This window comes from Rhinoderma darwinii, chromosome 4, assembly GCF_050947455.1.
Source record: "Rhinoderma darwinii isolate aRhiDar2 chromosome 4, aRhiDar2.hap1, whole genome shotgun sequence".
Taxonomy (NCBI): domain Eukaryota; kingdom Metazoa; phylum Chordata; class Amphibia; order Anura; family Rhinodermatidae; genus Rhinoderma; species Rhinoderma darwinii.
In genome coordinates, this window is record NC_134690.1 from 309,777,185 (window position 1) to 309,798,188 (window position 21,004).

At 45.6% G+C, this 21,004-nt stretch overlaps 2 protein-coding genes across 2 annotated transcripts; both read left to right on the top strand.

Annotated features, from left to right (window-relative positions):
* Nucleotides 1-1,552: 1,552 nt before the first annotated feature.
* On the top strand, nt 1,553-2,676 carry LOC142761192 (histone H3-like centromeric protein A). The gene is made up of 3 exons (XM_075864388.1): nt 1,553-1,646; nt 1,715-1,792; nt 2,102-2,676. Exons 1-3 carry the CDS (start codon nt 1,581-1,583, stop codon nt 2,231-2,233), a joined length of 276 nt encoding a protein of 91 aa, XP_075720503.1. The 5' UTR covers nt 1,553-1,580; the 3' UTR covers nt 2,234-2,676.
* A 15,114-nt stretch (nt 2,677-17,790) lies between these two features.
* LOC142761193 (histone H3-like centromeric protein A) lies at nt 17,791-18,919 on the top strand. Its single transcript, XM_075864389.1, has 3 exons — nt 17,791-17,921; nt 17,990-18,067; nt 18,372-18,919. Exons 1-3 carry the CDS (start codon nt 17,856-17,858, stop codon nt 18,501-18,503), a joined length of 276 nt encoding a protein of 91 aa, XP_075720504.1. The 5' UTR covers nt 17,791-17,855; the 3' UTR covers nt 18,504-18,919.
* The last annotated feature ends 2,085 nt before the right edge of the window (nt 18,920-21,004 follow it).

The window sequence follows — 21,004 nt, forward strand, 5'->3', positions numbered from 1 at the left end:
GGCCGCCACTAGGGGGAGCAAACTGAGGACTGATTTATATAGGCACAACAGGAGCTGTATGCATGTGCACAATCGTCTCCCCCTAGTGGTGGTTGCAGGAAGCACGTTACTATATGGCTCTGGGAAGGGAATCTGAGAACACAGCTCACACCCATGAAGATATATTATGAAATGAGGGATCTAAGAATTTCCAACCTGCAGTCCGACCGCTCTATTCATTCCCTATGGGATCGACGGAAATAGTCAAGTTTGACTGCTCCTTGCCCAATTATGCACTCTGCCGTGAGCGGCTCCGCGCAGGCAGGCGCGATGTTGTGACGTCAATTTCTGAGCCTTTTTTCTACTCCATTTATGCAGCGTGTGGATGAGACGTGTTTTATCTCATCCACTTTGCTGCTACTGTATTATGCTGCCGATTTTTCCGCATTATAATACAGGTATACGCCGTATTTACGCAATGTGTGAACTGACTCTAACCCCTCCACCCACCCCCCCGCCAGTCCCCGCAAAAATGTTCTTGCATCAAACCGGTCCTCGGTGCAAAATAGGTTGGGGACCACTGCCATAGAGAATGACTTGAGTGACCACCCTCTGGGACCCGCACTCTTGTTAACAACCCGCAGCGATCCGGCATTTATCACCTATCTTGTGGATAGGTGAAAAATTATTTTCGTGGTACAACCCCTTTAATCAGGTATCAATGGGACTTGATGGACCCCAAATTATCAGTCATAGAAAAGTATCTAAAATTTGAACGTCCACATTTATATCTTTTTAGGTCCAACATTCTGTGCTGATTAATTTCTTAATGTCGTTTTACAGCAGTGTGAGCACAGTTTTCTGAAACGGAGCTCTAAATCTCCTGCGTAGACAGTTACATGGTATAATTTTGTCTCCCTGCAGCCACCACTAGAGGGAGCTCACTGCATACTGTTTTGTTACCAAGTTCAATGTACAACCATATACAATGAGCTCCCTCTAGTGGTGGCTGCAGGTAGCATGTTATGTTTTAAATCTGTTTACCTGATGTTCCTTGGGGGACATTAAGGTAATAGGCCATGTTCACACAGGGCAGATACGCGGCGTAAAAGTACACAGCGTATTGGCCCTGGGCACCGGAGGTAATTCTGGCTGAAAAACTGCAGTTTTTCGGCTGGAATGTCCATAGAAGGTAGAAAAAAACCCATACTTACCCGTAGCCATGGTGACGTGTCCCTCTGATGTTCTGCAGCAGTCATATGGGATGAGACATCATCCCTGGAGGCCGGGTTGAACGCAGGAGCAGAGAGATCTGGGTAAGTTTGGCGGTTTTTTTCCGCTGCGTCTGGATGAGATTTGTTTGAATCTCCTCCACTCTTCTGCTTCTGTATTACGCTGTGGAGTTTCCGCAATGAAATCCGTTGCCGAAAATCCGCCGTGTTTACCCTACGTGTGACCCCGGCCAGACAGTGAATTTCCATGTAGCGGGAGATTCATTTTCAGCTATGATTATGGATTTCTTTCTTACAGGTAGAGGGGAAACAAGTCACAGACCGAGCACACAACGAAGAAGACGCTACCGCCCAGGAGCCCGTGCGCTGATGGAAATAAGAAAGTACCAAAAATCAACCAATCTGCTCATTCAGAAAACCCCGTTTTTCCGCCTGGTGAGTGGATGTGTCCTCTGCGGCTGCTCCTCTTTATTGTCAGTGATATTCCCCTTTTATTCTTGCAGGTGAGAGAGATCTGCCTGAAGTATTCCCGCGGCGTGTTTTACTACTGGCAAAGCACCGCACTTATGGCGCTACAAGAGGTCAGTATCTCATACAATGCACTGTCCATGTAACGCATGGGTCAACCAGAGAGGGAGCTGCTCTTTGCAGTGGTTCACTACTCAGCCCCCGCCCCCTCTAACACATCCATATGCCCTAGCGGGACATTTGCAGAGGGGTTGTGATGCATTGTGGGAGTTCCAGAGGCCAGACCCCCCCCCCCCCCCCCCACCATCACTCTAGCTAACAGCTCATAAAAGTGAAATCTGATCAGTCCTTCGAGCTGTGTAGTAAATTATACCGGGAGTGCTGTCACTTTAAGAGGGACTAATGCTCTTCTGTATCCACAGTCAGCTGAGGACTTCCTCGTGAGTCTCTTTGAAGATTCTTACCTCTTCAGTCACCAGGCCAATAGGGGCACTCTCTTTGTGAAGGACATGCAGCTCGCACGGAGAATCCGAGGCATCCCGTATGAACTGTGATAACGCTGCCGTTTTATCTCTCAAGATTTGATGAAGAATGATCACGTGTAAATAGTTTTATATTAATGGAGAAAATCTATTGGGAAATACAAGTTTTACCATTGCATAAAAGATCCAGTTTGGAAGAGTAAACCGGCTTTAGCGCCCCCTCCTGACACTGGTTACAGTGGAGGCTTTTTCTTTGTTTTATCTGTTCATGGGAAAGTTGTTACCACCAATATGGCTGCCGCTGCAGTTTGCAGGGTGGTATTGCAGTAGTTTTTCTGTCCAGCTATGTAATGGGTTATAGGGGTCCAGGATGTAGCACAGAAAATGACCACAAGGCGGCACTGCTGGACAAAACCGCTAACAAAGACGCTGGACGCAACCGCTAATGAAACCTGATCTGGCCGACCTTCTAATTGTTCTGCTGAGTTTATGATCCGCTTCCTGTTTTTATTCTGTGAAGATTTGTTAATTTTTTCAAATAAAAAAAAAATGTATATTATAACTTTGATCTTCATCATTTTAGACTAATCTTCATAAGGGCTTGGATATGATCAATGACTCCAGCTTCGCTGTAGTTCAATACTCTTGCTCTGTCCCACCCCCATTCTTTACACTGCAGCTATGCTTGTTCAGAGTGTTTGCTGTGTGGGTGGGTGTGTGGGTTGGGTCCAGAATTATTTGGGCAGTGACACAATCTTCATGATTTGGGTTTTGCTGCCACCACATTGGATTTGAAATGAAACAACTGAGATGCAATTGAAGTTGAAGCTTTCAGGTTTATTTCAAGGGGTTAAACAAAAATCTCCTGTGAAAAGTTTAGGAATTGCCACCATTTTTCTACACAACCTCCTCATTTCACGTGATCAAAAGTGATTGGACAAATTAACATTACCATAAATGTTTTTTTTAATACTTTGTAGAGAATCCTTTGCAGGCAATGATGGCCTGAAGTCTGGAACCCATGGACATCACCAGACGCTGGGTTTCCTCCTTTGTTTTTTTTGTTTTTTATATTTCAAATTTTTTATTTTCAAGAAAAGAAATGGGGATACAGAAAAAGAAAAGGGGGTGACATGGGTACAGAAAAAGCCCATGAGGGCCGATCATTTCAACCTATATTTCAACAACAATAAGTAAATATGCAATTAAAGTCCTCCCAACATAGTACCATCAATACACTACAAGCATTAGTATAGCAAGACAGGAATACCAGCATTACACCCTCATCCGCCCCTCCATCACCCACATCTCAGTCAATTCTTAGTAACGATTGATTCAAATAGGGAAGTAAACGAAGGGTAGAAGGACAAAAGGAAGGGGGGGGGGTATAGGGAAAATCTTAAGAGGGAGAAGGGGAGATGTTCTCCCCTCACTCTCCCCCCCCCCCCCCCACAGCACATCACAGACCAGAGAGAACTCAAGAGCTCCCTGGTTCTCCACTAATCAGTTCACCCATGGCCCTCTTGTATCTGTCCGACTTGCAGAAGTCAAACCAATAGAACCAGGTTTTCTGAAACTGCGTTGCTCGTTCGGGTGCGGAATGGAGCAACTCCTCCATTCTCCGAATTTCGTGAATGCGCTCCAGCCATTGTCTAGTCACAGGAGGCTCAGAGGATCTCCAACCCCCCGAGAATACAAGCCTTAGCTGCGTTCAGCAAATGTCTCACTAACATCTTCCTGTAGCGCCCCACACGTATATCGTGGTGGTGCAGCAAAATCCATGCCGGATCATCTCCCAGCGAGATTCCTGTGATCTCCAGAATGATATCTTGAACCTCTGACCAATAGGTGCGAAGGTTCTCACAGCTCCAGAATATATGTAAAAGCGTTCCCTCTTCTCTGCCGCATCTCCAACATAAAGGAGAAACATCCGGGAACATTTTATGTAGCACATGTGGGACTCTGTACCAACGGGATAGTATTTTAAAACTGGTTTCCTGATAGGCGTTACTAATAGACGCCTTATGTGTGAGGAGCATGATCTTTTCCCTTTGCTCTTGTGTTTGGGTATGTTCACACGGCCTATTTACGGACGTAATTCGGGCGTTTTTGCCCCGAATTACGTCTGAAAATAGCGCCTCAATAGCGCTGACAAACATCTGCCCATTGAAAGCAATGGGCAGACGCTGTCAAATGACGGCGCGTAAATAGACGCCCGCGTCAAAGAAGTGACCTGTCACTTCTTTGGCCGTAATTGGAGCCGTTATTCATTGACTCCAATGAATAGCAGCGCTAATTACGGCTGTAATGGACGCGGCGTACAAGCGCATGCACATGCCGGTACGGCTGAAATTACGGGGATGTTTTCAGGCTGAAACATACCCGTAATTTCAGCCGTAACGGACACCCTCGTGTGAACATACCCTTAGAGTAATCTGAAGATCTCTTTCCCATTTCGTAATATATGGTGGGATGAAATCCTCAGCAGGAGTGAGCAGCACGCAGTAAAGACTGGACAGGGCCCGTCTCACATGCCCCGTTTGAGAACACAAAGTTTCAAAGGAAGATAGAGCTCGGTCATAGGAAGCCGGTGTAGGTAGTCTTGACAAGTAATGAGTCAATTGTAACGCCTGCCATTGGGACGGGTCCGGGATAACCCTCTGGCTGGGAAAGCTCTTCTCCACGCAGCCAGGGCCGCCATCAGGGGGTATTAGGGGTACTGGTGTGAGGGGCCCGGCCAAACCTAACTGAAAGGGGGCCCGGCAACTGCCGCGACATTCTTTTGGTAGGAAAAAACGGGCCCTTGCAATGGGGCCCGTTTTTTTCACCAAAAGAATGTCGTGAGCTGCTGCTGCTGCGGGCCCCCTCCCCATGGGGGGCCGTCAAACCGCCCTCGCGCGACCGATCGCGCGCACAAGGAAACTCCCGCACGTGCGCAGTCGCGAGCGCGCACCCACTAACGCCCGCACTCGAGAACGCACGCACCCGCGAAAGCCCGGAAGCGCGCACCCGCGATCGTCCGCGCGCGCACCCACGATCGCCCGCGCGCGCACTAGCGAACGAAGCACGCGCAGCCGCGGTCACACATGGACAAAACTTACCTGGAGCCTGGCTGGAGGTGAAGGACTGGACGTCTGGACCGAAGACCTTGCCTGGAAGACATCGCCGGAAGAGGACTGGAGTGGGAGCAGCTCTTCTGACACGGTGAGTAAATTATCTAAAAGTGCTGTTTATGTATGGCCCTGTTCACACAGTATTTTGCAGGCAAAAAAAAATCTGCCTCAAAATTCCTTAAAGAATTTTGAGGCAGATTTTGACTTGCCCACACGATCTTGCCGCGTTTTTTGCCCGCGCCGATTGAGGACAGCAGACAAAAAACGCAGCGAAAAATGAATTTTCTGCCTCCCATTGATTTCGATGGGAGGTCAGAGGCGGAACCGCGGCAAGAAAGGACTTGCTGCTTTTTCTTTTTTCCGCGACTGGCTGCCATTGATTTCAGATTAAATCAATTGGAGGCGGTTTTGGAAGTTTTTTGGTGCTGATTCTGACGCAGTGTCCGAGTCAATATCAAGGCCCAAAAACTCTGTGAACTGGGCCTTATTGTTAGGGCTTATTCAGACGAACGTGTAATACGTCCGTGCAACGTGCGTGATTTTCACGCGCCTCGCACGGACCTATGTTAGTCTATGGGGCCGTGCAGACCGTCAGTGATTTTCACGCAGCGTGTGTCCGCTGCGTAAAACTCACGACATGTCCTATATTTGTGCGTGGTTTGCGCATCACGCACCCATTGAAGTCAATGGGAGCATGAAAATCACGCCCAGCACTTCCGCAGCAGTATAAACTATGAATGAAAACAGAAAAGCACCACGTGCTACAAACATACAAAGAGAGTGTCATAATGATGGCGCAAAACTCACGCAGCCGCGCATCATACGCTGCTGACACACGGCGCTGTTATGGACCTTTTGCATGCGCAAAATGCCACGTTTTTTGCGCGTGCAAAAAGCACACGCTTGTGTGAATCCGGCCTTAGGGTAGGAACACACTAGGCATGAACACTGCGGATTTTATGCAACACATTTTATTGTGGAAAATCTGCAGCGTATTACAGTCGCAGCAGAGTGGATGAGGTTTGAACAAATCTCATTCACACGCTGCAAAAAAAATGGACCTGCCGTGTGGCTTTTGGCTTTTTAAGCCGCAGCATGTCAATGTATTCTGTGGAATCGCTGCTCCTCTGTTGCGGAAATGCTGCGGTTCTGCCGCAAAAAGCACACATGAGAAAAAAAAAAAAGGCACTTTTTTAAATTTATAAAAAAGTTTAGACTTGCCCCGGCCGTAGTCCTGGTGACGCGATCCTCTATTCTTAGCGCAGCCCGGCCTCCTGTCATGACGTTTCATCCCATGTGACTGCTGCAGCGGTCACATGGTCTACAGCGTCATCCCAGGAGGCGGGGCTACGTTCAGAAGAGAGAGATGCGTCACCAGGACTACGGCCGGGGCAAGTCTAAACTTTTTTTTCCTGCAGGATTCCCGCAGCGGACAAGCCTCACGAAACCTGCGCCACTATTTGGTGCGGTTTTGCGGGCAGAATTCCCTTCTGCTACCGGGGCGGATAAGCCGGAATGGTGACGAACGGAAACCATTAGCGATGTTTTCGTCACCAGTGAGATCAATGGTGACGGAAAAATCGCTAATGGTTTCCGTTCGTCACCGTTCCGGCAGGTTTTCGGACGGAATCAATAGCGTAGTCGACTGCGCTAATGGTGACGGAAGCTGTGCTGTCACTTTCACTTTCCGTTGCGGGGTTCACCCGACGGAATCCTCAGACGGAACCCCGGAACGGAAGCGAACGGTGATGTGAACATAGCCCTAACACAAAAGTTTTGTATTTTTTTAAGCTGGTTCACAAAAAAAAATAATTCCAAATTCTACTGGACCAACTGACTATTTAGAGACCGGCAGCAGCTCCAGGAGCGACATCATAAGGGTAGGAACACACTAGGCGGATATGCTGAGTAAAACTCTCGGTAGCCGCAGGGAATTCCGACAGCAAAACCGCACCAAATAGTGGCGCAGGTTTCGTGAGGCTTGTCCGCTGCGGGAATCCTGCAGGGAAAAAAAAGTTTAGACGTGCCCCGGCCGTAGTCCTGCTGACGCATCTCTCTTCTGAACGTAGCCCCGCCTCCTGGGATGACGCTGTGACCATGTGACCGCTGCAGCAGTCACATGGGATGAAACGTCATGACAGGAGGCCGGGCTGCGCTAAGAATAGAGGATCGCGTCACCAGGACTACGGCCGGGGCAAGTCTAAACTTTTTTATAATTTTAGAAAGTGCCTTTTTTTTTTCTCATGTGTGATTTTTGCGGCAGAACCGCAGCATTTCCGCAACAGAGGAGCGGCGATTCTACAGAATAAATTGACATGCTGCGGCTTAAAAAGCCAAAAGCCGCACTGCAGGTCCATTATTTTTGCAGCGTGTGGATGAGATTTGTTCAAACCTCATCCACTCTGCTGCGACTGTAATACGCTGCGGATTTTCCACAATAAAATGTGTTGCATAAAATCTGCAGTGTTCATGCCTAGTGTGTTCCTACCCTAAGGCCGGATTTACACGAGCGTGTGCTTTTTGCGTGCGCAAAAACGTGGCATTTTGCGCAGGCAAAAGGTCCATAACAGCTCCGTGTGGCAGCAGCGTATGATGCGTGGCTGCGTGATTTTCGCGCAGCCGCCATCATGACACTCTGTTTGTATGTTTGTAGCACGTGGTGCTTTTCTGTTTTCAGTCATAGTTTATACTGCTGCGGAAGTGCTGGGCGTGATTTTCACGCACCCATTGACTTCAATGGGTGCGTGATGCGCGAACAATGCACAAATATAGGACATGTCATGAGTTTTACGCAGCGGACACACGGACACACGCTGCATGAAACTCACTGACAGTCTGCACGGCCCCGTAGAGTTAGATAGGTCCGTGCGAGGCGCGTGAAAATCACGCACGTTGCACGGATGTATTACACGTTCGTCTGAATAAGCCCTAACAATAAGGCCCAGTTCAGAGTTTTTGGGCCTTGATATTGACTCTGACACTGCATCAGAATCAGCACCAAACAACTTCCAAAACCGCCTCCCATTGATTTAATCTGAAATAAATGGGAGCATGTCGCGGAAAAAAGAAAAAGCAGCACGTCCTTTCTTGCCGCGGTTCCGCCTCTGACCTCCCATCGAAATCAATGGGAGGCAGAAAATGCATTTTTCCCTAAGTTTTTTGTCTGCTGTCCTCAATCGCCGCGGGCAAAAAACGCGGCAAGATAGTGTGGGCAGGTCAAAATCTGCCTCAAAATTCGGTGCGCGGTTCCAGGCGGTCGCGGGTGCGCATGCGCGGGAGTTTGCGGGTGCGCGCGATCGGTCGCACGGGCGGCAGTGTTTGCCGGCCCCCATGACGATCCCCATGCTACCCAGGGCCGCCATCAGGGGGGGTATTATGGGTACTGATGTGAGAGACCCGGCCAAACCTAATTGAAAGGGGGGCCCGCAGCTCACGACATTCTTTTGGTGAAAAAAACGGGCCCCATTGCAGGGACCTGTTTTTTTTCTACCAAAGGCAAGTCGCGGCAGTTGCCGGGCCCCCCTTTCAATTAGGTTTGGCCGGGCCTCTCCCATCAGTACCCATAATACCCCCCCTGATGGCGGCCCTGGGTAGCATGATATAGTGCTGGACGGAGTACCTTTAACAGGCGGTGCCACGGTAGGGGGGCCCAGAAAATTTAGCTGTAGGGGGCCCTGAAATTCCTGATGGCGACCCTGCACGCAGCCATGCATTGCCCCTATAAAAATGACTTACTCTAAAATGCCCCTGCTGTACCCATATCTTAAAGGTCTGATCTGACAGACCTGGTGTAATGATAGGGGTAGGGAAACGGACAAGTGAGCCCTAATCTACCCGCCACTCTGTCCCTGCCTACTTGCAACGACCCGCCCTAGGCGACGGGGTACAACTGGGCGGCGGTTCCTACGCTCAGTAAGTGCACAAGACAAACATACAAGGGAATATAAAGCAAAGGGAAAGGGGCAGTTGCCCACGGCAACACCGTGAGCAACAGAGTGGTGAACGAGCCAAGTCAAACCAGGAGAGCACGAGGTACAAAACGCAGAGCAGAAGAGTCGTCAGAAAGCCAGGGTCAGAATGGAGCAGGATCAAATTGTTCGGAGCTGTAGCTGGGCCAGGAAACTACACGGAAAGAATCACAAACAAGGAGGAACAGGAAAGGCAGGTATAAATAGACAGAGGGCGGGAGCTAGCTGAGTCTGGCCAGGCTGCAATAGGCTCTCCCACTCCTAAGCCTGCCAGCCTGAGTGGTGGAAGCTGGAGTCAGTCTCAGAGAGATAGACTCAGGTGAAGACTGATTACCTCTGGAAGTTAACCCCGAAGCTGTGCCTGGCAGATCCTTTACACCTGGGCCAAATTCCGGGTTACCCAAAACCGGAGTGAGGGGTGATAACAGTTGTGATATTCCCTCTCTACTCCGCACCTTTCTAAACACCTGTAAAGTTGGATATATGGTAGGATGATCACAAAATTATTTTTTTCTATATAATATTGCTTTTAGTATGTCATTAAAATAAATTTTATTTATTTGTGTTGTACTTTTCCTTTTTCTTTTTTTTCTTTCTTTTACTCTATGGGGGTGCCATTTTTTTTTATCTCTGTATGTGTCGATTAACGACGCATACAGAGATGGAATACGGCAGTTACAGGGCATAGGAGTCAATGAACGGGAGCCGTTCCATTGACTCTGCTCTCTGTCTCTGTACTGCGCAGACGCAGGTCAGAGTCACACAGCAGAGCAGCTGTTTGCAGGGAGATAGCAGGCGCCATACTGAAGACCAGCTGCACTGCAGGTAAGGTGTGTGTCTCTTTCTGTCCCACTCTCTATCTCACAGACCCCCGCTTTCGTGACCCCCGACGGGCCCCCCCCCCTTGTATGAAGGACACATGATGCAACTGTACTGGGAAAGCCCTGAACGATAAATCTCTCTAGTTGTGCTGAGACTGTTTGGGGATGTGACTAATGAACCTCTCACACTCCAGTAGGAAGGGTAATGGTGGTCACCCAGCTTTCCCAGACCCCTGAACGATAAATCTCTCTAGTTGTGCTGAGACTGTTTGGGAATGTGACTAATGAACCTCTCAGTCTCAGCACAACTAGAGAGATTTATCGTTCAGGGGTCTGGGAAAGCTGGGTGACCACCATTACCCCTCCTACTGGAGTGTGAAAGGTTCATTAGTCACATCCCCAAACACACTCCAGTAGGAGGGGGTAATGGTGGTCACCCAGCTTTCCCAGACCCCCGAACGATAAATCTCTAGTTGTGCAAAATCAAGTGTAATCAAGCATTTTTTTTAATGTGCTTTTTGGCACGTAAAATGTGCAAAAAATACACGGCGTGTGAACCGGTCAACTGAAAAGTCATTCTCTTCACTTTCATCATTCTAAGGGTATGTTCACACGCAGTGTTTTCAGCTGAAAAATCGGAAGCAGGACGCCTGCAAGCGTCTGCCCATTGGTTTCAATGGGAGATACGGCGTTCTGTTCCGACAGGGCGTTTTTTACGTGGTCGTTTTCCAAAACCGGCACGTAAAAAGATGCCCGCCAAAATGAAGTGTACATCACTTCTTGGGACGTTTTTGGAGCCGTTTTTAATTGACTTTATAGAAAAACAGCTCCAAAAACGGCCGTAAAAACGTGAGTTAGATTAAAAAATGGCTGAAAATCAGGAGCGGTTTTCCCTTTGTTTAGTAAGCGTGTGAACATACACTTAGCCTTTTGGTGTTTCCTATAACTTCTGCCAGATGCAGAATCACACCCAAAATGGCTGCCGGACACTGCTTAGCAATTTGAAGACACCTTTTCCTGGCTTGTGGGAGGGGGGGGTGAGATTCCCTCCCACATTTACGGCAGCTGTGAGTCAGGTTGCTTTGCCTTATTCACCTTGCTGTAATTCTGGGAAGTTCTCCCCCTGGTGGCCAACATAGGAAAACATGTCAAATTATTATTTAATTTTTAATACTTTCCACCATATGGAAGAAAAAAAAAAATACAGCAAAAAACTTAAAAAATATAATAGCAATAAGTAACAACACTTAAAAAAAAAAAAGTTTAATTCGCGACACATTCCCTTTAAGGCAGCAGAATAGGCTAGTAAAGCTCTGTATATTGGCACACACCTCACACTCCATTACGGACCATAATTGCAGATAAAAATACTCATCCATTCATTTCTATTGCAAATGGACACCTCCTATATTTACAGGGCCACCTGATCGCATCCTGCAATATTGACACAGATTAAAGAGAACCTTTAATCTTTAACCCCTTAACGACCAAGGACGAAAATGAACGTCATGGTCAGCTGCTAGTTCCCGCACCATGACGTTCATTTTCGTCCGCATTTCAAACTGTCACTCTGTGTAAACACAGAGTGACAGACCCGCGCTGACAGTTGTCCCCGACAGCTGAGACATCAGTCTTGCCGGACAGCGGACCATCGCCGCTGATTTCGGCAGTTAACCCCTTAAGTGCGGCGACGGAATGCCGTCGCCGCATTTAAGTGGTTTGAAGCTCATCAGCAGCCCCCACGAAGTGATCGTGGGGGCTACCGATGCTTGTCACGGCAATCGGAGGTCAGATAATGACCTCCGGGTTGCCATGCACGGAAGCCTCGGAGGAACAGCCTCCGGCCGTTCCTCCTCTGCTTCCTGTCAGTGTGACAGTCACGTCACAATGACAGTTAGAGTACATTACACTACGTGTGTAGTGTAATGTACTCTAGCAGCGATCAAAGCTGCAAGACTAAGTGTCCCCTAGTGGGACAAGAAAAAAAAGTAATAAAAATGTTTTAAAAAAAGTGTAAAAATAAAAGTTATAAGTTCTATAAACACTAAATGCTTTTTTTCCTATAATAAAACTTTTATTATAGAAAAAAAAATGAACACGTTAAAAAAGTACACATATCTGGTATCACCGCGTTCGTAACGACCCCGACTATAAAACTATAATGTTGTTTTTCCCGCACGATGAACACCCCAAAAAAAAATCAATAAAAAACTACGACAGAATCGCAATTTTTTGGGTCACCACCGCTCCCTAAATAAAGAATAAAAAGTGATCAAAAAGTCGCATGTACCCGAAAATAGTACCAATAAAAACTTCTATCCGTCCCGCAAAAAACAAGCCCTTACACAGCTTTTTTGACTAAAAAATTAAAAAATTACGGCTCTCAGAATATGGTGACACAGAAATTTTTTTTTTTATAAATAAGTCATTTTATTGCGCAAACGCTAAAAAAAAGGACCAAACCTATATACATATGGTATCGCCGTAATCGTACCGACCCGCAGAATAAAGTAACAATGTCATTTATAGCGTACGGTGAACGCCGCAAAAAGAAAACCTAAAAAACGGTGTCAGAATTCCGGTTTTTTGCTCAGGATTGCAAAAAAATTGAATAAAAAGTGATCAAAAAAAATCGCATGTACCCCAAAATGGTACCAATGAAAACTACAGATTGTCCCGCAACAAATAAGCCTTCACACCACTCTATTGATGGAAAAATAAAAAAGTTATGGCTCTTGGAAAGCGGTGAGTGAAAATCTAAAATATGAAAGCAAAAAATAGATCAGTCCTGAAAGGGTTAACTCATTTCTAATGAAAAACCGTATGACAACATGTTGGGTATTTCCGTACTCGGGATAAATTGCTTTATAAAAAAATGGTTGTTTTTTTCCTCCTTTATCCCTTGTGAAAATGAGAAAATGCAACATTTTAGTGGAAAAAATGTTGATATTAATTTTCGCGCCCTAATTCTAATAAACTCTGCAAAAGACCCGTGGTGTCTAAATGCTCACTATACCCCTAGAAAAATTCCTTGAAGGTTTTTCCAAAATGGGGTCACTTTTGGGGGGTTTCCACTGTTTTGGTCCCTCCAGTGCATTGCAAATGCGACATGGCACCGAAAACCATTCCAGCAAAATCATAAATCCAAATGGCGCTCCTTCCCTTCTGAGCCTTGCTGTGGGTCCAAACAGCAGTTTATTACCACATATGGGGTATTGTCGTAATCGGGAGACATTGCTTTACAAATGTTGGGGTGCATTTTCTTCGTTATTCCTTGTAAATAAAAATTTCTATGTTGTTTCAGAAAAAAAGTAAATTGTAATTTTTACAGACTAATTCCAATATATTTAGCGAAAAACCTGTGTGGTCAAAATACTTACTATACCCCTAGATAAATACCTTATGGGGTCTAGTTTTCGAAATGGGGTCGTTTATGGGCAGTTTCTATCGTTCTGGCAGCTCAAAGCTTCTCCAAATGTACAGTGGGGCCTAAAACATTTTCAAGCAAAATATGAGTCCTGAAAGCCTCCGGGTGCTCCCTTCCTTTGGGGCCCTGCCGTGTGTCCAAACAACGCATTAGGGCCACAATGTGGGTATTTTTGAAAACAGGAGAAAGAGGGTGATAGATTTTGGGGTGTGTTTCTTAATTTTCATGTTCGCTTTACAAAGAAATCGGTCTTCAAACAAATACTTTTATGAAAAAAGTAAAATTATATTTTTTTTTCACCTGATATGCATTAAATTGAGCAAAAAACTGTGGGGTCAAAATACTTACTATACCCCTAAATAAATACCTTATGGGGTCTAGTTTTCTAAATGGGGTCGTTTATGGGGAGTTTCTATCGTTCTGGCAGCTCAAAGCCTCTCCAAATGTACAGTGGGGCCTAAAACATTTTCAAGCAAAATATGAGTCCTGAAAGCCTCCGGGTGCTCCCTCCCTTTCGGGCCCTGTCGTGTGTCCAAGCAATGCATTAGGGTCACAATGGGGGCATTTTTGAAAACAGGAGAAACAGGGTGATATATTTTGGGGTGTGTTTCTTCATTCTCATGGTCGTTTTACACAGAAATCGGTCTTCAAAGTGATACTTTTATGAAAAAAGTGTTTTTTGTTTTTTTTTCACCTGCTATGCATTAAATTTAGCAAAAAACTGTGGGGTCAAAGTACGCACTACACCCCTAGATAAATACCTTAAGGGGTCTAGTTTTCTAAATGGGGTCATTTATGGGTAGATTCTATCGCTCTGGTAGCTCAAAACCTCTCCAAATGTACAGTGGGGCCTAAAACATTTTCAAGCAAAATATGAGTCCTGAAAGCCTCCGGGTGCTCCCTCCCTTTCGGGCCCTGTCGTGTGTCCAAGCAATGCATTAGGGTCACAATGGGGGCATTTTTGAAAACAGGAGAAACAGGGTGATAGATTTTGGGGTGTGTTTCTTTATTCTCATGGTCGTTTTACACAGAAATCGGTCTTCAAAGTGATACTTTTATGAAAAAAGTGAAATTATATTTTTTTACGCCTGCTTTGCATGAATTCTTACAAAAAAAACTGTGGGGTCAAAAGACTTACAACACCCCTTAATAAATACCTTAAGGGGTGTAGTTTTCAAAATGGGATCACTTGTGGGGGTTTCCACCATTCTGACACCTATGAGCCTCTGAAAACCTGGCTTGGTGCAGGAAAACAAAATGTACTTCAAAATGTATAAAATGATTACTAAATTTGTAAGTCCTCCAAATTGCTCAAAAAAAAAAATTTTTTTTCAAAAGTGCTGCCAAAATAGAGTAAAGAGATGTAAATATATATTTAATTAAAAAAATTGTACAGTATGTATGTACATATGTCACATATTGCAGTTAAAAATAGGGAAAAATGATAATTTTTACAAAATTTCTTCAATTTCTCTATTTTTTAATTAATTTCCGCAAATCGTATCAGTCTACTTTTACCACTAAAATAAAGTACAACATGTGACGAAAAAACAATGTCAGAATTACTTGGATATTCAAAACTTTCACAGAGTTATTCTCTGATAAAGTCAGACATACCAGATTTGACAAATCTGGCTTGGTCATTAAGGTACAAACATGCCCGGTCATTAAGGAGTTAATAGATAACTTGGTGTTGCCATTCTCCTCATCAAAGGTCGTGTCCCTACAGTCTCTCTGTCAGCACTGATTGGACGTTGTCAGTTTGTAGGGACACACCCCCAACTGGTAACACACAGCTGTCAATTCTTACATTTCCAGGAGGAATAACAGAGAAACGGCACAAAGCAGAGAGTCCTAAGAAAAGTTGCGCACTCGACTGAATGTTTCTTCTCCTCGTCTATCGTGTGTGTTGATTTTATACATTTTCGCTGCTGCGTGTCTAGAGATCATATGGATTATTAGATGTTTTATTTCTGTATATTTGTACTGCATTGTTGCAGCTCATCGTCCTCCAGCTGCGGCCTTTCATTTCCATGACGACTGCTCCACTTTTCCTTTGCTCCAGTTTTAAATTTCCCACCTTTGTCTGGATTACGGATTCTCTGTAAGGTTCTGTGCACACGACCTATTTTCAGGCGTTTTACGCCTCGAATCACGCCTGAAAAGACGGCTCCATTACGTCTGCAAACATCTGCCCATTGCTTGCGGGATCTGCTGCGGGTAGCTCTTCTGTTGCCGCATTATTAAATAGATCATTGATGTCGCTGTTCTGGTAATTGATGCCACGAGGATCTATTGTATTCATTGATGCAGCGTGCGTTAATTACTGACATCCGGCAATCTCATATCTTCACCGTCAATGTCATCACTTTCTTGTCACTTGCATTGGTGGCATCAGTCAGTATAAAACCGCTCAGTTTATCCTACGTCACCTGTGATTCTGCTGAATTGTCACCGTCTCTTATCTGCTTAACTGATTGTATGACTCTCAGCAGCGTTTTACATCATCATGAAACCACCCCAGAAAAGCTTGTCCCGCAGGAAGTCGGCGCAGCCGCAGAAGAAACCTGCAGCTCCTCCTCAATCTCCGCCAAGTAAGAGAAAGTTGCACCTTGATCATCTTATCACTCTCATTATATATTTTATTTTAAAAATGAATTCCAGATAACCTCGGGTCGTGTAATACTAGATTGTAATCCGTTTCTCAGCTTTATATCTTAGAGGGTTCGTTTCTATGCAGGTAAAAATCTGTTACATACAGAAATTTCTGTAGCACAAGGCCGCCACTAGGGGGAGCAAACTGAGGACTGATTTATATAGGCACAACAGGAGCTGTATGCATGTGCACAATCGTCTCCCCCTAGTGGTGGTTGCAGGAAGCACGTTACTATATGGCTCTGGGAAGGGAATCTGAGAACACAGCTCACACCCATGAAGATATATTATGAAATGAGGGATCTAAGAATTTCCAACCTGCAGTCCGACCGCTCTATTCATTCCCTATGGGATCGCCGGAAATAGTCAAGTTTGACTGCTCCTTGCCCAATTATGCACTCTGCCGTGAGCGGCTCCGCGCAGGCAGGCGCGATGTTGTGACGTCAATTTCTGAGCCTTTTTTCTACTCCGTTTATGCAGCGTGTGGATGAGACGTGTTTTATCTCATCCACTTTGCTGCTACTGTATTATGCTGCCGATTTTTCCGCATTATAATACAGGTATATGCCGTATTTACGTAATGTGTGAACTGACTCTAACCCCTCCACCCCCCCCCCCCCCCCGCCAGTCCCCGCAAAAATGTTCTTGCATCAAACCGGTCCTCGGTGCAAAATAGGTTGGGGACCACTGCCATAGAGAATGACTTGAGTGACCACCCTCTGGTACCCGCACTCTTGTTAACAACCGGCAGCGATCCGGCATTTATCACCTATCTTGTGGATAGGTGAAAAATTATTTTCATGGTACAACCCCTTTAATCAGGTATCAATAGGACTTGATGGACCCCAAATTATCAGTCATAGAAAAGTATTTAAAATTTGAACGTCCACATTTATATCCTTTTTTGGTCCAACATTCTGTGCTGATTAATTTCTTAATGTCGTTTTACAGCAGTTGGAGCACAGTTTTCTGAAACGGATCTCTAAATCTCCTGCGTAGACAGTTACATGGTATAATTTTGTCTCCCTGCAGCCACCACTAGAGGGAGCTCACTGCATACTGTTTTGTTACCAAGTTCAATGTACAACCATATACAATGAGCTCCCTCTAGTGGTGGCTGCAGGTAGCATGTTATGTTTTAAATCTGTTTACCTGATGTTCCTTGGGGGACATTAAGGTAATAGGCCATGTTCACAAAGGGCAGATACGCGGCGTAAAAGTACACAGCGTATTGGCCCTGGGCACCGGAGGTAATTCTGGCTGAAAAATTGCAGTTTTTCGGCTGGAATGTCCATAGAAGGTAGAAAAAAAACCCATACTTACCCGTAGCCATGGTGACGTGTCCCTCTGATGTTCTGCAGCAGTCATATGGGATGAGACATCATCCCTGGAGGCCGGGTTGAACGCAGGAGCAGAGAGATCTGGGTAAGTTTGGCGGTTTTTTTCCGCTGCGTCTGGATGAGATTTGTTTGAATCTCCTCCACTCTTCTGCTTCTGTATTACGCTGTGGAGTTTCCGCAATGAAATCGGTTGCAGAAAATCCGCCGTGTTTACGCTACGTGTGAACCCGGCCAGACAGTGAATTTCCATGTAGCGGGAGATTCATTTTCAGCTGTGATTATGGATTTCTTTCTTACAGGTAGAGGGGAAACAAGTCACAGACCGAGCACGCAACGAAGAAGACGCTACCGCCCAGGAGCCCGTGCGCTGATGGAAATAAGAAAGTACCAAAAATCAACCAATCTGCTCATTCAGAAAACCCCGTTTTTCCGCCTGGTGAGTGGATGTGTCCTCTGCGGCTGCTCCTCTTTATTGTCAGTGATATTCCCCTTTTATTCTTGCAGGTGAGAGAGATCTGCCTGAAGTATTCCCGCGGCGTGTTTTACTACTGGCAAAGCACCGCACTTATGGCGCTACAAGAGGTCAGTATCTCATACAATGCACTGTCCATGTAACGCATGGGTCAACCAGAGAGGGAGCTGCTCTTTGCAGTGATTCACTACTCAGCCCCCGCCCCCTCTAACACATCCATATGCCCTAGCGGGACATTTGCATAAGGGTTGTGATGCATTGTGGGAGTTCCAGAGGCCAGGACCCCCCCCCTCCACCATCACTCTAGCTAACAGCTCATAAAAGTGAAATCTGATCAGTCCTTCGAGCTGTGTAGTAAATTATACCGGGAGTGCTGTCACTTTAAGAGGGACTAATGCTCTTCTGTATCCACAGTCAGCTGAGGACTTCCTCGTGAGTCTCTTTGAAGATTCTTACCTCTTCAGTCACCAGGCCAATAGGGGCACTCTCTTTGTAAAGGACATGCAGCTCGCACGGAGAATCCGAGGCATCCCGTATGAACTGTGATAACGCTGCCGTTTTATCTCTCAAGATTTGATGAAGAATGATCACGTGTAACTAGTTTTATATTAATGGAGAAAATCTATTGGGAAATACAAGTTTTACCATTGCATAAAAGATCCAGTTTGGAAGAGTAAACCGGCTTTAGCGCCCCCTCCTGACACTGGTTACAGTGGAGTTTTTTTCTTTGTTACAACGAATATGGCTGCCGCTGCAGTTTGCAGGGTGGTAGTGCAGTCGTTTTTCTGTCCAGCTATGTAATGGGTTATAGGGGTCCAGGATGTAGCACAGAAAATGACCACAAGGCGGCACTGCTGGACAAGACCGCTAACAAAGACGCTGGACACAACCGCTAATGAAACCTGATTTGGCCGACCTTCTAATTGTTCTGCTGAGTTTATGATCCGCTTCCTGTTTTTATTCTGTGAAGATTTGTTAATTTTTTCAAATAAAAAAAAAATGTATATTATAACTTTGATCTTCATCATTTTAGACTAATCTTCATAAGGGCTTGGATATGATCAATGACTCCAGCTTCGCTGTAGTTCAATACTCTTGCTCTGTCCCACCCCCATTCTTTACACTGCAGCTATGCTTGTTCAGAGTGTTTGCTGTGTGGGTGGGTGTGTGGGTTGGTTCCAGAATTATTTGGGCAGTGACACAATCTTCATGATTTGGGTTTTGCTGCCACCACATTGGATTTGAAATGAAACAACTGAGATGCAATTGAAGTTTAAACTTTCAGGTTTATTTCAAGGGGTTAAACAAAAATCTCCTGTGAAAAGTTTAGGAATTGCCACCATTTTTCTACACAACCTCCTCATTTCAGGTGATCAAAAGTGATTGGACAAATTAACATTACCATAAATGTTTTTTTTAATACTTTGTAGAGAATCCTTTGCAGGCAATGATGGCCTGAAGTCTGGAACCCATGGACATCATCAGACGCTGGGTTTCCTCCTTTGTTTTTTTTGTTTTTTATATTTCAAATTTTTTATTTTCAAGAAAAGAAATGGGGATACAGAAAAAGAAAAGGGGGTGACATGGGTACATAAAAAGCCCATGAGGGCCGATCATTTCAACCTATATTTCAACAACAATAAGTAAATATGCAATCAAAGTCCTCCCAACATAGTACCATCAATACACTACAAGCATTAGTATAGCAAGACAGGAATACCAGCATTACACCCTCATCCGCCCCTCCATCACCCACATCTCAGTCAATTCTTAGTAACGATTGATTCAAATAGGGAAGTAAACGAAGGGTAGAAGGACAAAAGGAAGGGGGGGGGGTATAGGGAAAATCTTAAGAGGGAGAAGGGGAGATGTTCTCCCCTCACTCTCCCCCCCCCCCCCCCCCACAGCACATCACAGACCAGAGAGAACTCAAGAGCTCCCTGGTTCTCCACTAATCAGTTCACCCATGGCCCTCTTGTATCTGTCCGACTTGCAGATGTCAAACCAATAGAACCAGGTTTTCTGAAACTGCGTTGCTCGTTCGGGTGCGGAATGGAGCAACTCCTCCATTCTCCGAATTTCGTGAATGCGCTCCAGCCATTGTCTAGTCACAGGAGGCTCAGAGGATCTCCAACCCCCCGGAATACAAGCCTTAGCTGCGTTCAGCAAATGTCTCACTAACATCTTCCTGTAGCGCCCCACAGGTATATCGTGGTGGTGCAGCAAAATCCATGCCGGATCATCTCCCAGCGAGATTCCTGTGATCTCCAGAATGATATCTTGAACCTCTGACCAATAGGTGCGAAGGATCTCACAGCTCCAGAATATACGTAAAAGCGTTCCCTCTTCTCTGCCGCATCTCCAAAATAAAGGAGAAACATCCGGGAACATTTTATGTAGCACATGTGGGACTCTGTACCAACGGGATAGTATTTTAAAACTGGTTTCCTGATAGGCGTTACTAATAGACGCCTTATGTGTGAGGAGCATGATCTTTTCCCTTTGCTCTTGTGTTAGAGTAATCTGAAGATCTCTTTCCCATTTCGTAATATATGGTGGGATAAAATCCTCAGCAGGAGTGAGCAGCACGCAGTAAAGACTGGACAGGGCCCGTCTCACATGCCCCGTTTGAGAACACAAAGTTTCAAAGGAAGATAGAGCTCGGTCATAGGAAGCCGGTGTAGGTAGTCTTGACAAGTAATGAGTCAATTGTAACGCCTGCCATTGGGACGCGTCCGGGAGACCCTCTGGCTGGGAAAGCTCTTCTCCATGCAGCCATGCATTGCCCCTATAAAAATGACTTACTCTAAAATGCCCCTGCTGTACCCATATCTTAAAGGTCTGATCTGACAGACCTGGGCCAAATTCCGGGTTACCCAAAACCGGAGTGAGGGGTGATAACAGTTGTGATATTCCCTCTCTACTCCGCACCTTTCTAAACACCTGTAAAGTTGGATATATGGTAGGATGATCACGAAATTATTTTTTTCTATATAATATTGCTTTTAGTATGTCATTAAAATAAATTTTATTTATTTGTGTTGTAC

Excerpts from the sequence above, each read along its gene's own strand:
- LOC142761192 (XM_075864388.1), top strand. The coding sequence starts at position 1,581 with ATGGAAATAAGAAAGTACCAAAAATCAACCAATCTGCTCATTCAGAAA. Across the intron at positions 1,647-1,714 it reads AAACCCCGTTTTTCCGCCTG|GTGAGAGAGATCTGCCTGAA; the intron begins GTGAGTGGATGT and ends TTATTCTTGCAG. Across the intron at positions 1,793-2,101 it reads CACTTATGGCGCTACAAGAG|TCAGCTGAGGACTTCCTCGT; the intron begins GTCAGTATCTCA and ends CTGTATCCACAG.
- LOC142761193 (XM_075864389.1), top strand. The coding sequence starts at position 17,856 with ATGGAAATAAGAAAGTACCAAAAATCAACCAATCTGCTCATTCAGAAA. Across the intron at positions 17,922-17,989 it reads AAACCCCGTTTTTCCGCCTG|GTGAGAGAGATCTGCCTGAA; the intron begins GTGAGTGGATGT and ends TTATTCTTGCAG. Across the intron at positions 18,068-18,371 it reads CACTTATGGCGCTACAAGAG|TCAGCTGAGGACTTCCTCGT; the intron begins GTCAGTATCTCA and ends CTGTATCCACAG.